Below are 12,868 nucleotides of genomic sequence, written 5' to 3' on the forward strand. Positions count from 1 at the left end.
CTGCCTGCTAAGACTTCTGAGTCATTCTTGTGCTCGGGAATCAGAGAGGCAAATGGTTCCAGGAGCCTTAGTCTTGATGTTAGAAACCCAGTCTAGCTCAAGGCATGAAGGCACAAAGAACTAAGCAGTCTCTTCAAATTAACCTTGTTCTCCCAATGCCGCACTTTCCCATCTGATAGACTTAATAACTTTGACTGGTATTAAAAAAAAAAAAAAGATGAGATATAAGTGAACAGATTGTAGTTACCTCAGGTCCCCACCAGCAGTCTACAAACTTGCTTGATCCGCACTCAACCTCCTTCAGACATTCACAAGCACCTCCTCCTGAAATCCTGCCCTCCCAGGCGTTACTGGGGTCCCACTGTGTGTTTCTTCTTCAGGCTTCCCCCTTGTCCCTGTCCCCCGCCTCTCCTGTTTCTTCAGCCTCCATCACTCCATGAGGCCATGATCCTAAACATTCAAATATGGTCTGGACACTCCCATCTTTTAAGGAAACCTCTCTTAACCCAACATCCCTATTTCTAGTCCACCCAAGATTTCTTTCCTGGTCTTCAGGGCCAAGCTTCTCAACACACACCCTGCTGTCACTGGTTCTAGGTAGTTTTGCCTTCAACAGCTTTTGCAAGCATGTTTGCTGCATGGCTAATTGGCCATAAGGCACTTTTGCCATGAAAATTGACATAACAAAAAATAAAAGGCAGACAGTAAAAAGGACACACTGAAACATAAAAATGTGACTACATTATTAATTTCTTCCTTCATTAAGAGAGGTACTAGTTTGGGGCACCTGGTGGCTCAGTCTGTTAAACATCCAACTCTTGATTTCAGCTCAGTTCATGATCTCACAGTTGGTGAGTTAGAGCCCCACATCCTGGGATTCTCTCTCTTCCTCTCTCTCTGTTCCTCCATCACTTGTGCTTTCTCTCTCTCAAAATAATAAACTTAAAAAAAAAGATGTATCAGTTTTCCAAATACTGGAATGCATATTTGAAAGTGAGCTTTGCATCGCATTGTGAAAGCCTTCTTTCTATGCTGTTCATTCTTGACATATTGTCACATTTCTGTTGATAGAACTTTGGGAACAGTCCCAAAGTTCTATGGGAAATGTGCAAGAAATGCTAATGCTTTAATGCATTTGTTACTGGGCTTTGTTATCATTGTCACTGGTACGTTATCATTTTGTAGCACGGTACAGTACAGTATAGTACGCAATCCGGCTTCATACTCTGTTTTTCCCTTCTTTGAGTAAGTTTTATCACTCTGTTTTCTTTCAAGGCTACATATGGTGTTGCTGTTCACTATTTTAAGATAACATCTATTTATCATTGTACAGAGTGTTGTGAGGACTAGCTAAGATTTACATAATATAAAACTTGGAACTTTGTCAATGGAGAAATGAAACCAAACTGTCAACCAGTTATTTTATATTTTAAGGCCAAAATGCCATACAGCCAATTCGTTACATGGTGGAAATGTTTGCAGCGAAACGCTTGAGGCAGAGATATCTATGGCAGAGATGGTCACAGCAGAAATACGAAATGTGATCTTCATCATCCACACACACTGGAACCCTCACCGTTATAGTGGATATGTCCCTTCCGAGGTTATGAGACTCAATCCACATTGCCAAATCGAATAGGTACTTTTTGGCCCTCATCTCCCACCTCTCAAGCATCCCACCCTGCTTTCCACATGCTTGTTCATGACATTTTCTGCAGTGTGTCTGGGCTCTCATTCTCCAGCTCCTTCTCCTTTAACGCCTAAATTATTTAATGCCTGTCATCTCCTTTTCCAACTCTCTGTTCATTCCTATGACTTTAAATAATATTAATAATGCACACATATATATCCCAGTCCAATTGTCTCTTTTGAGATCCTGACTTCTATATTCAGCCCAACTTACCCACTTAGATACGTGACAAGCAGTTTGAATTTGCTGTGTCCAGAAAGGAACCCTCCAAGAGCCTACCCTGTCTCAAGTCTTCCCATCTTAGAAAATGGCACCAGAGGACTTGCCCAAGCTTGAAGTTTCAGAGCCACACACCTCCACATCCCAATGACCACCTAATTCTGTCCATATACCTTATCTCTGTCTTTGCTACCAACGCCTTGGCCAAGCTTTCATCTGCTTTCAGCTGGACCCCTGCAAGAGCCACACAGCTGATGAGCCTTGTGCACTGGACAGCTGCAGGGACTATGGTGTTTCTGCAGCCTCATCTTGTGCGCCTGTCACTCCCTCACTGGGCTCTGACCACAATACCTTTGGTCAGAATGGCTCCTCCTCTTGCCATTCTGTTCTTCTCACATATTTACTCCTGGCTAATTCTTCTTACTGGTCATGTCTCAGCTGAAATGTTGCTTCCCCCCTGAGGTTTTCTCTAACCAAGATTCTGAATGTCCACCTCCTGTCATTAGACACGGTCATATCACAATTTGTAATTGTATATTTGTTTATATTTACTTCCTGTTATTTCCTCCATAAGAATAAAAACTCCATGAGATCAAGAACCATGTCTTTTTTATGACTCGATATTTAGTGCTTAGTCCTATGCCTAACAATAAATATTTGCCGAATGAGCACACTTCTGTCCACTTTGTCTTACTCAGCACTCACAGCCTGCCAGGGTGGCCACACCCGTGTTGTGTCACACACATTCCATGTCTCATAGACTTGAAAAGACAGGGTCTTCAAAATTAGATCAGGTTCTGATACCCACGACCAAACCCACTGTCTAACTTTGGTCTGATTGTTTAGCCTCTGTCTCCCCAGATAGAAAGTAGGAAAATAATATCTGTCTTGGGTAATATTGTGGAATATTAAACTAAGGTCATGAACAGATAGTACTGATTATAAAGGTACTCAATAAAAAGTCGGTTTCCTTTCCCCCATGCCTTCTTATATACCCTAAATTCTTGTAACTCAATAGATACAAATGGGGACACACATTTGAGAATGTGCATCCTGCCCTTCTGAGTCTTTCTGATGGCGATGTTCCCACTGAGAGTCTTGCCTTTAGAGGAGATACTTAGCCATGGACAGCACTTATGACTTTAAACTAAATATATAATTGCAGTTCTCAATAACTGGGGTTTGTATTCCACGGTCACCTTCTCAAATATATGTGGGGGTAACACAAAACTCTTGACAGTGTAGACACTCTGCTTTAAAAGAAAACACCAGATGGCAGCACGAGATGCTAGAGATGGGTCTGATGGGACTTTGAGCTCAAACCTAAGCATCCCGGATGCCAAAGGTGCTTAAAACTGCATCCAGAGAGAATCATTTATAGAAAGATATGATTTCCTAAAGAAAAGCATCCCTATTTTGTAATATAGTATAGGATTTTCACATGCCATAAGCAAAATGCTAAGAAAATAGTTCTAAGCATTATCTTCCTAATAACAGGTAATGAGACAAAGGCTTCATTTTGGTTTGTAGTTACATTGAATTAACTGCTGATCTGTGTTGTAATTGGCCAGAAAAGGCCTGGGGTCTAAGAATGAAATACTCTCAGCTTCTAGAAAAAGGCAACATTTTTGCCAAATATTAAATGCAAGCATTAAAATTTATTCATTCCAATGAAAGTAAGGAGCAATAATGACCTCTATTACTGTACCTCTCAGCATCACTTAGGAAACTTCTTGGTAATGTAAACAAAAGGCTCGCTAAATAGACTATAATTTAATAGATTAAAGGACAATATTAATATGTAAAATGATAACCTATTCGTTTCCATATTATGCATCAAAAGTTGATCTGGACTTCTCACCACTTCTAAAATCCTGCTAAAGTAGATATTGCTTATGCAGCCTTTCCCTTTATTTGGAGGAAAGAAAGAAAGGGTGATTCTGCTCATGATACCACATCATGCGGATGCAGCCACCCCAGATCAGTTCCACTGTTGAAATAAAAAATCCCCACTCAGGGTTTTATGCCTCTTACATCCTGCCAAGTCTCCTTCACAGCCTGCCTGTCAGATCAGAAAGGGTAAATCCAGGCCTGTCTTCTGGAAGAGAAGCAGAGGGACAATTCCAGCCCACACTGTGCTTTCGTGGGCAAGGCGGAGCTAAAGCCAAATGCCCACGGAAGTCTTGGAGAAAAACTCTTCTCAGTGGCCTTTATTTGTGTTTAGATTTGACTGAAGGGTAAACAGGAGCCCCTGGGTCATAAGAGAATTGAGCCAGTCTATGTTGGAAGAACATTCCAAGCAGAGGGGAATTCACCCTGCCAGCGAAACGGTCATTGTTGCCCGACTGGAGTGAATGGTTTTCCCAGCACTGTGATCATGGTTCTGAAAAGATTTTTCCCCACCTGAATTTACTACAAGATTGAGCCCCACTGAGAGCATCAGGCAAGATCTTGGATTCTGATCTGAGGTCAGCTCAAGGGTTTGCAAGGAAAACTGCTCTGATTGACAAGAGAAGAAACACACATCTGAATTGGGAAAAGAACGGGCGTGGGTATCATGTCGTGGTCAAAAGTTGGCTGTCACAGGCAGATGGAATACGGAAATCTAATCTTGTGCAAAGCAGGGATCTTTACGGGAAATGGATTATGTCCCACACCATCTCAACTTTAAATGATACAAGGAAATGGTACTATCTAAATTTTAAATGACTCAAAGAAAGAAAAACAGCAATAGAACAGAATCAAATAGTAACCCAAAGAGAAAACCACACTACCCGGGAGAGGTTTCCTGTTGAAAGCACTGTGGAATGGCAAATATCTGTTCGAGGGAAGAAATAAAGTTCAATGTTCCAAGAAATCTTATGCTTCTCTGAAGCCTGCCCATTTTCTCCATTTAATTAATGTAAGCTTGCTTTAAGTCTGGCAGCTAACAGGACCCTATGTTGGATGACCTCCCTATGCCCCCCACGAACGACTGTGTGGTCCTTGAATGGGCCAGCAGACATATGACAGTAGAGGGTGCCAGTTTTTCACTGACACGTGCCTTCTCAGGTCTGGGAGCCCGGTGGGTTATGCCGTGACCGAGCCCATCCTCCAGATGCCCATGTTTTGACAGGCCTCTCCCCCCTACTTTGATCTAAATGCACAAGTCACTGAGGGCCATCGCTGACCTCTCCTTCTGACATCTCCCCTCCAGATGACTGGGTGAGTCAGGAGGTGTCTTCCTGTGAAGGCGTGGGCCCAGGCCAGCCTCGTTCAGCAGCCGTGACCGAGTGAGAACATGCTGTGCTCAGCCTGCTGGCACACAGTATGTGTTACAAGCTCAAGATTCCTGACCACGCTCTTCCCTATCTCGAGATCTGCACTGAGACCATGGGAAGTAAATGCATACGATCGGGAAACAGGGCTGCAAGTCAGAGAGCTCATGGACTTTCTGAGTTGTGGATTCCTCTGTTCTCTGAACCTAGACCCCACACGTTTTGGAAGAAAAGCAACAGCTAGAAGATGGGAAAAACAGATCATGTTTATGAGAGCAGCCTGCAGCCCGTGCCACACTTAAAGAGTTTGGGTTTTGATTTCAGCACAGACACTTAGCCTTTCTTTCTTCAATGTGCATTGGAAAACTTGCTTGGCATCTCTTAGTCTGACCCTTTGGCTTTAGAAACATTGTCTTGGAACCTTGTAAACCAGTAAGTTTCTAATAAATTCATCTTAAACATGAAAGTTAGGGAAAAGCACTAGAAGTTTGCCAATATAATGCAATTAAAAAAAAAAGTAAGGATGGAAAGTTGTATTAAAAATAAAGGCTGCTTTCTCCACCCTTCCATCCCCCAATCCTTCTAGTTGAATCCTTTACAATAGCTTGGGTAACGTCAGTTTCCCCAAACCGTCCTTTAAATAGTCCCTGCAGGGGCACCTGGCTGGTTCAGTCCGTAAAGAATGTGACTCTTGTGCTCAGGGTCATGAGTTCTAGTCCAAAGCTGGGTGTGGAGCCTACTTGAGGCGGGGAGAAAATGTGGGAAAGAGTCCTTGCAGAGGTGGGGTGTTTTAGTAGCAAGCCACAGAGAAAAGATTGTGATCACTTCCTATTTCTCATGCTTTGACATTCTGCAGAGTACAACACAGAACAGCGTATCCACTCCCTAGGGTTCATGACAGCACACGGACCATGTTGTGTGAGGAGCCACATGCATTCTTCCCTGGTTCTGGTTTTGACACGGACACTTCAGGTAAATAATACTTCACCATAGAGTTTGGGGGTCCACGGGGTCATGCTTATTCCCAGTCACCCAAATGGGGAGCAGAACCTGGTATCCAACCCAAATTCAAGGTACAGATCAGTGATGGGGGCTGATCCCTTCCCAGAACCACAAACCCACACCTAGTTGCTGTGGAGTGTCCCCTGGGATTAATCTCCCACACATTATAATTGTGTTAAGTGTTAAAAGGAAAACCTAACACTTAACATGTCTTTGAAGAGCATGTCTATTTCTGCAAGTGCTCCAGTGTTTAATTGTTGCTAAAGTCATTTGGGGTTTTTGACACAGATTCTATTTTAGCAAGATAAACTCAGCATAACCTGGCATTGCCAAAAATGAATTCCTAAGGTAGATGACTAAAATAAACCAGTAATAAATATGAGCCATTGGAATGGGGATCATATCTCTGCAATGTAGACACAGCACTAATGACTCATTTTCAAATAACAGTCTCTCCCAAGGATTATTGGTATGAGGAATCAGGAAAGAAAGACATCCATCTCTCTTCCGTTTAGGCAGCAGAGTGGAAAAAGACTATCAGCCCACCAGGCAGGAGTGTTCTTACCTCCACTTTGCCGTCAGAGACACAGCCCCTGGGGTCTCACACAGGGGTCCACTTGGACAGGCTGCACAGAGGCAGAACTAAGACATTGAAAGAAAGCATCCTAGGGGTGGGGGGACTCTGGGGACAGTTTTCTCTCACTCCCCTGGAGGCAGGATGTACCTCCAGGTCCACCCAACGCATCTCATATGGCACGAGTTACCTTATCAGTCACAGTGGGTGCTGCCATGTTTCTTTGCTGCTTGGAATTAGTGGACTCTTTCAGGCCATCTTTACTCCCTAAGGTCAAGTTCTGAACTTTTGGCCCACTAGGTTGAACTTGACAGCTTCTCTGGTGTACGAGAAGGCGGTCTGGGGCAAAGGTCCGGCCACAGTTTGCACAGGGCACCAGCTGAGCTTGACTCGGCCCCTCTTGGTTGGACAGTCCCATTGGAAGGGGCTGGGGCTTTTGTGGGAGTGGTCGGCGGAGCTCCCTGGGGAGCCGGTCATTTTCTACTTTCCACTTTTCTAGGCATTTGGGCTCGTGAATAGGAAGGGACAGAGTGCCAAATTCCCTACCACAGATGTAGCAGGTGAGAGTCTTTGGTCGGGCTGGGAGGCCACCGGATGCTTTCCTGGCACCCGTGAGATCATCAGAACTGTTGGGGTTTGGTGCTCTGGGCCCCTCGTCCTTCGGCTTGCAGCTTCGCTGGTGAACAAGAAGACGATCGGGCAAGAATGTGCGGCCACAGGAGTCACAGGACAGCAGCTGAGCCTGGGAACTTTGGAATGCTGCCTCGTTCACTGCCTGAAGACTGTAGGACCCAACGCCCCTTGAAGGCTGTGGTTTGGAGGGTTCTGACCTCCTCAGGTGCTTGGGCAACTTGCTGTTTTCAAGACGCCACTTCTCCAAGCACTGGGGTTCATGAATGGCAATTGATTGGGAGCCAAATTCTCGGCCGCAGATATAGCACACGAGGAACCCAGGCCTGCGGGACAGGATCACAGGCGGGCTGGGCTCACTCTCCGCCATAAGTCTCCTACTGGACCGTTTGGAGAGTATCACCGTCCCAGGTCTTGTTTTCTGAGGTCCTGTCTTTACTTTTCCAGCAGGATTGACATGCTCTGTTTCTGGCAAAAGGCTGGACTGGGAGTCACTAGATAGAATGGCTTGGCTGATAAGGAAGGTAGGTTCTTTAGAACGGCGGAAAGTTTGTTGCAATTTGTTGGAAACCCTTTTTTCCTTTCCTGTTTCCATTAACAAGCACGTCTTTCTCGATGCTCTGACTTCACGCCAGACTCCTCTTGGGATCTTGGTTACAGCGAAGGTTCATCAGGTTGGCTGTCCTGGGGTTCCACATTGTTGCCAACTCCTTAGACCCAAAGACTGTGACTCAGAGCTTCATTGTAGGGCAGCGGTCTGGAATGTTGGAAAGTCTTCATTAAACCTGAGATGCTTCCAAGATCTGGGGTGGGGGTGGGGTGGGGGGGTACATAAATCAAAAAGTTATTACACACACACATCCCTCTAAGATTCTAAGTTGATAAAGAACAGTAATTTGTTTTGACCTAGTATCCTCTTTGGCTTGAAGAATAACTGGCAGATAAGATTTGTTCAATAAATGTTGAAATAAATTTGAAGAAAATTTCCATTATGAATTTTACTGTATTGAAAGAAGTTTTCTGTCCAAAGAGAGCCCGACAGTTACAGTATATCATAGACACAGAGGGCACACATCAACAGGGGCATGGTGGCGAGATCACAGAAGGCAGACCTGCAACAGTGACAATGAGATTAATGAGGCCGTGGGTAATGTAAAAAGACTTTCTTCCACTCCCTTAGGGGTTGGCAGCTTTTTAGTGCCATGGATCCTTTGATAGTTCTCTGAAGCTTATGAACCTCTTCTCAGAATAATGATTTTAAAAGCCAAAAATAAAATTCTCACTATTAAAGGTGAAACTAATTTTGTTGAAATAATTTATCAAATATCTTTGGTCGTGATATACGTTATATTCGAGACATAGTAATATGTCAGATGTAACGAGTGCTCAGGAGCCAAAGGTCAGGAGCCCTTGCCAAAGTAATTCAACAGTGAATATTATGAGGATTATCAGGAAAGCCCCCGGAGTGGGTAAACATCTTATAACCTACCAAGTTTCCACTTTTCTTTATTATGGGAATGGGGAATGAATAAACTGTGGCCATATATGTCAAGCCAAGAATGCCACCCAGGCTTATACCCTTCCTGGAAAAATATCTGTAGGTCTTCCCTGCGATGAACACGCTTAGATTTTGCTTAATGTTCTTTTCATGGCTATCGAACTCAGTTCCTCATATTATCTCTATCTCTCTGGGATCTACATGTATATAGATGGATAACATAGATAATAAAGATTAGATAATATACAATTAGATAAATATCTATTTATATATTATAGTTACATATTAAATAATATATAATATATAATAACTATAATATGGTAGACAATATAGATAATATCTATCATTATATATACTTTATATTTATATATTATATTACATATTACATGTATAATTTATTATTTTAAATCATTTTAAATTTCAGTTATTATCAATATTAATCATTAATTTATTATTACAAATAATTGCATATGATTATATCATATATAATAGATGTTATCTATCTTCCAAGTAATTTTTATGAAAACATAAAAATTATGTGGCTCATGATTTTCCCAAACAAACCAGAAGGAAGGGCTGATAAAATCTCATCATAACCAAAAGGCGAAGGAGTTTTTACCTTGGGGAAACGCAAGAGTCTGTTCCACTCAGGGGGAAGATGACTGTGTAGGCCCCAGGAGCGACTGTTGTCAGAAGCCTGGGGGCCTTCTGCATTTCCTGACGGGTGACTCGGGTCTGGGTGAGGGGCCCTGTGGGTAGGACCCTCTCCCAACCATAAAGAAAGCAGCGGATGATCCGAGGCCGGATCCTGAAGACACAGCAGAAGCCTGGGTTCCCACAGCACAAGGACGGCCAAACACTGTTTGGGCATTGCATTTGCCAAGGGCGAAAAAAGCTGGGAGATCCATGCCTCGTTCCTGTATTTTGGTGCGAAGGAAGGCCTGAATCTCTGCACTTAAGACTCTCGGATCGCTTCTTGGAAAAGCAAACGAAGCTCTTCTTCATTTTGACAGATCCCAAGACAGTGATATTAACACATGTGACAAAAGAATGCATTGGCCCCGGACTGGCCAGTCCAGAAAATGAACCTCAGAGAAACAAAATATGTCACCTGATTGGCACCACCCAAAAGAAGAAAGTGGATCTAAAAAACACAAGAAGTAGGGGCGCCTGGGTGGCTCAGTCGAGTGAACGTCTGACTCGGCTCAGGTCATCATCTCATGGTTCGTGGGTTCGAGCCCCACATCGGGCTCTTTGCTGCCTGCCATTCAGAGCCTGGAGCCTGTTTCAGGTTCTGTGTGCCTCTCTCTCTGTCCCTTCCCCACTCGTTCTCTTTCTCAAAAATAAATAAAAAACACAAGGAATCTAGTACAATTATTTTATTAGGTTTTTATTGGCCCATGGAGAAATCACCCCCAAACCACTGCTTTGGTTGATTCCAGCATCTGGTTTATCAAGGTCCCTTTGTTTTCAATTTCCATTTTCCTTCATACCCAGAAGCTACAGACAACAAAAGGACTTAAGAAGACAGGAAAAATCAATGCAATTAAATAACCTTACTTTCCTTAAACTTGCTCACAATCTCCCTCCCTCTCTCTCTCCCTCTTTTACACACACACACACACACACACACACAGCTCCCAGACGATCAGAATACTGGGAAGGCTCTACAACTTTCCTCAACAACTCTCGTCTCCTTACGATCAGGTAAGAGAATTAATATTTACTGAACACCAACTACGCATCAGATATCGTACTAATTTTTATACACATAACTTCAATCAATTCTCAAATGAGGCAGGAATTTTTCAGCTTTATAAACCGAAAACTCGGTGACTCAGAAAAGACAAGTAAATTGCCCAAGACAGTCAGTGTTGAAGTGACAGAACCGGGGACCGATTCCAGCTCCCTTTGGCTCCAGGAGTCGGCTCTTTCCATGATTCACTCTGCTGAACATTCCACCCACAGAGCTTCTCTCTTTAGTGCTTATCCCGTTTTAATGTACAATTCATATGTCTCATGGGAAAGTAACACAGCTCTCAGCAGGCTTTCTGTTGCCCTTTAGGAGAAAGAAGAGGCAAAAGGGAGGAGGTGAACAGATGCAAGAGGAGAGAAGCCTCAGAGATGGAAAAAGCAGGAGAGAGAGAGAGAGAGACTGGGGGTACTGGGGATAGCATTTTCCCTGAACCAAATGGGATCATTTTATTTTGCTGGAACTGGGCTTCTCAATGACATTTTCTCCATGCATCATATGCAATACGGACCCTTTTCCTGATCTCACCAACATCCCTGAGAGAAATCCATACTACTACCCAGACATGGGGAGGGGTGAAGAGTAACTGGGGATAGTGAGTGCAGGGCAGAAGTGAAGCTGCCCCAAGAGGCCAGAAGGTGTTCTCTTTGCACCCATGTCACCATTTTGATTAGGGAGGGATCTTCTTGCACACGAGCAGCAAACATGAGAGCACCATCAGGTTCCTCATGGCACCTTTCTCTTTTTTTCTTACCATCTCCTTCCTCCTTCAATGTCCTGCTGAAATTCCTGTCTTACTGTGATTCAAGGTATCAAAACAGGAAAGATGAGGTAGCTGGAAGCGAGAGAAATTTTGAGGAACGGTGGGGTCAAATGGAGAAAGTTAGGAAATTTCCATCAGCGACTCTGACAAGGTGTAGCATGAGCAGAAGCTCTCCCTGACAGGTTTGGCGGGTTTGGGAAAGGACACCAAGATGGCGGGTCTGATGGGTCTGGAAAAAGACACGAAGATGGCAGATCGGACTCCATCTTATGAGCGCCTCAGGACTTTCCCGCCACCAGCTTCCCGGTCCCAGTTTCCCACTACCGTTTTCTCAGAAGACGCGTCACCTCAGCAGAAGCCACACCCAACCCAGAAAAAGCGAGACCAAATAAGGAAACCTGCCCTCGCTGGTCTCCACCCGAACTACAGTCCTATACATACCCCTCTCCCCAGTCTCGAGGCGCAACTTCCCCCCTGCTTGCTTCTACCCCCAAGCCGCGGAACCTCGCCCGAGAGCCCTTTTCAATAAAGGTGTGCTCAGTCCTTTGCCCTTGGCTCCTTTGTAGCGTTCTCGAGCATCTTCGGTTCACCACCCTCTGTTATCTCAACCTTAACACTCCCCTATATGTTACTTCTAAAAGCCAAAGGACTGGAAAATACTAAATGCATAGACTTGAATCACTTAAATTGGCTTGCCATGCAGTCACATCATAAAGTCATGTTGCTAGTTTATAAAGAGAACTACTTTGCAAAGCCAGCCAGCTTTACCCCGAGCAACTATGGAGAAATGTTCACTCCAGTTGGTCTGAATTATTCATTTTGACCATATTTGCACATAGGATATTTAAAGAATGCCTTGGAAGGCATCACATTTTATCGATATGATGCCATTTTTCCATGCCCTTTGGGGTTCACAGGAAGGGAGAGACACACTCACAAAGATGAATATAATAACCATGGAAATCCAAACCTATCTTGGCATTAGAAGGTGTTTCCCTATAAAAAAGGGGAAAGAGCACAAACCAAGAATTAAATCTGTTTTTTTTAAATGTAGTCTTCTGAAAGAAAATAAATATAAGTGATGCATGACCCCTTCCCTGTTAGTATAGAATCCAAATTCTTTAAATGCGCAAATGAATAAATAAGAAAGATGGAGTTGAGCTGGTGCTGGCTCTGAGCAAAACTGTAAAATAGAGGAGGCTTGTCTTTAATATCCTCCATCCACCTCATTCAGGAGGCTCCATTCTCCCCTGCCTGGCACCCTAATGTGCTTGCCAGTCTTCCTTACTTTGGAAATCTAGCTTTCAAAACGGAACTGATAGACTTATTCACACCAAGGCTTATGACTGATGCAATAACATCCCTCCCACAGTCTGGCAAAGATGACTAGTTCCCCACCAGTAGTGATTCTGTCCAACTTCCTCACATTAAGAGAGCCCCCGTTCTTAGCTGAGCACATGATTTCCCAGCTAAGTCTGCAGG

The 12,868-nt window shown here is 43.8% G+C and overlaps 1 protein-coding gene across 8 annotated transcripts in view; it reads right to left on the reverse strand.

Moving 5' to 3' along the window:
* Positions 1 to 12,868, reverse strand: part of ZNF474 (zinc finger protein 474) — a 68,860-nt gene that overhangs the window by 17,201 nt on the left and 38,791 nt on the right. For 6 of the 8 annotated variants that reach the window (XM_039216916.1, XM_039216918.1, XM_039216917.1 and 3 more), the window contains one exon: positions 6,933 to 8,175. In XM_039216916.1, coding sequence (XP_039072847.1) covers positions 6,933 to 7,967 — 1,035 coding nt within the window. In that variant the 5' untranslated portion in view covers positions 7,968 to 8,175. Of the gene's footprint in view, positions 1 to 6,932; positions 8,176 to 8,278; positions 8,485 to 12,868 lie in introns of all 8 variants that reach the window. The other 2 variants (XM_039216911.1, XM_039216914.1) reach the window with 2 other exon arrangements.

This window comes from Hyaena hyaena, unplaced genomic scaffold (assembly GCF_003009895.1).
Source record: "Hyaena hyaena isolate Hyena2069 unplaced genomic scaffold, ASM300989v1 scaffold_662, whole genome shotgun sequence".
Lineage (NCBI taxonomy): Eukaryota > Metazoa > Chordata > Mammalia > Carnivora > Hyaenidae > Hyaena > Hyaena hyaena.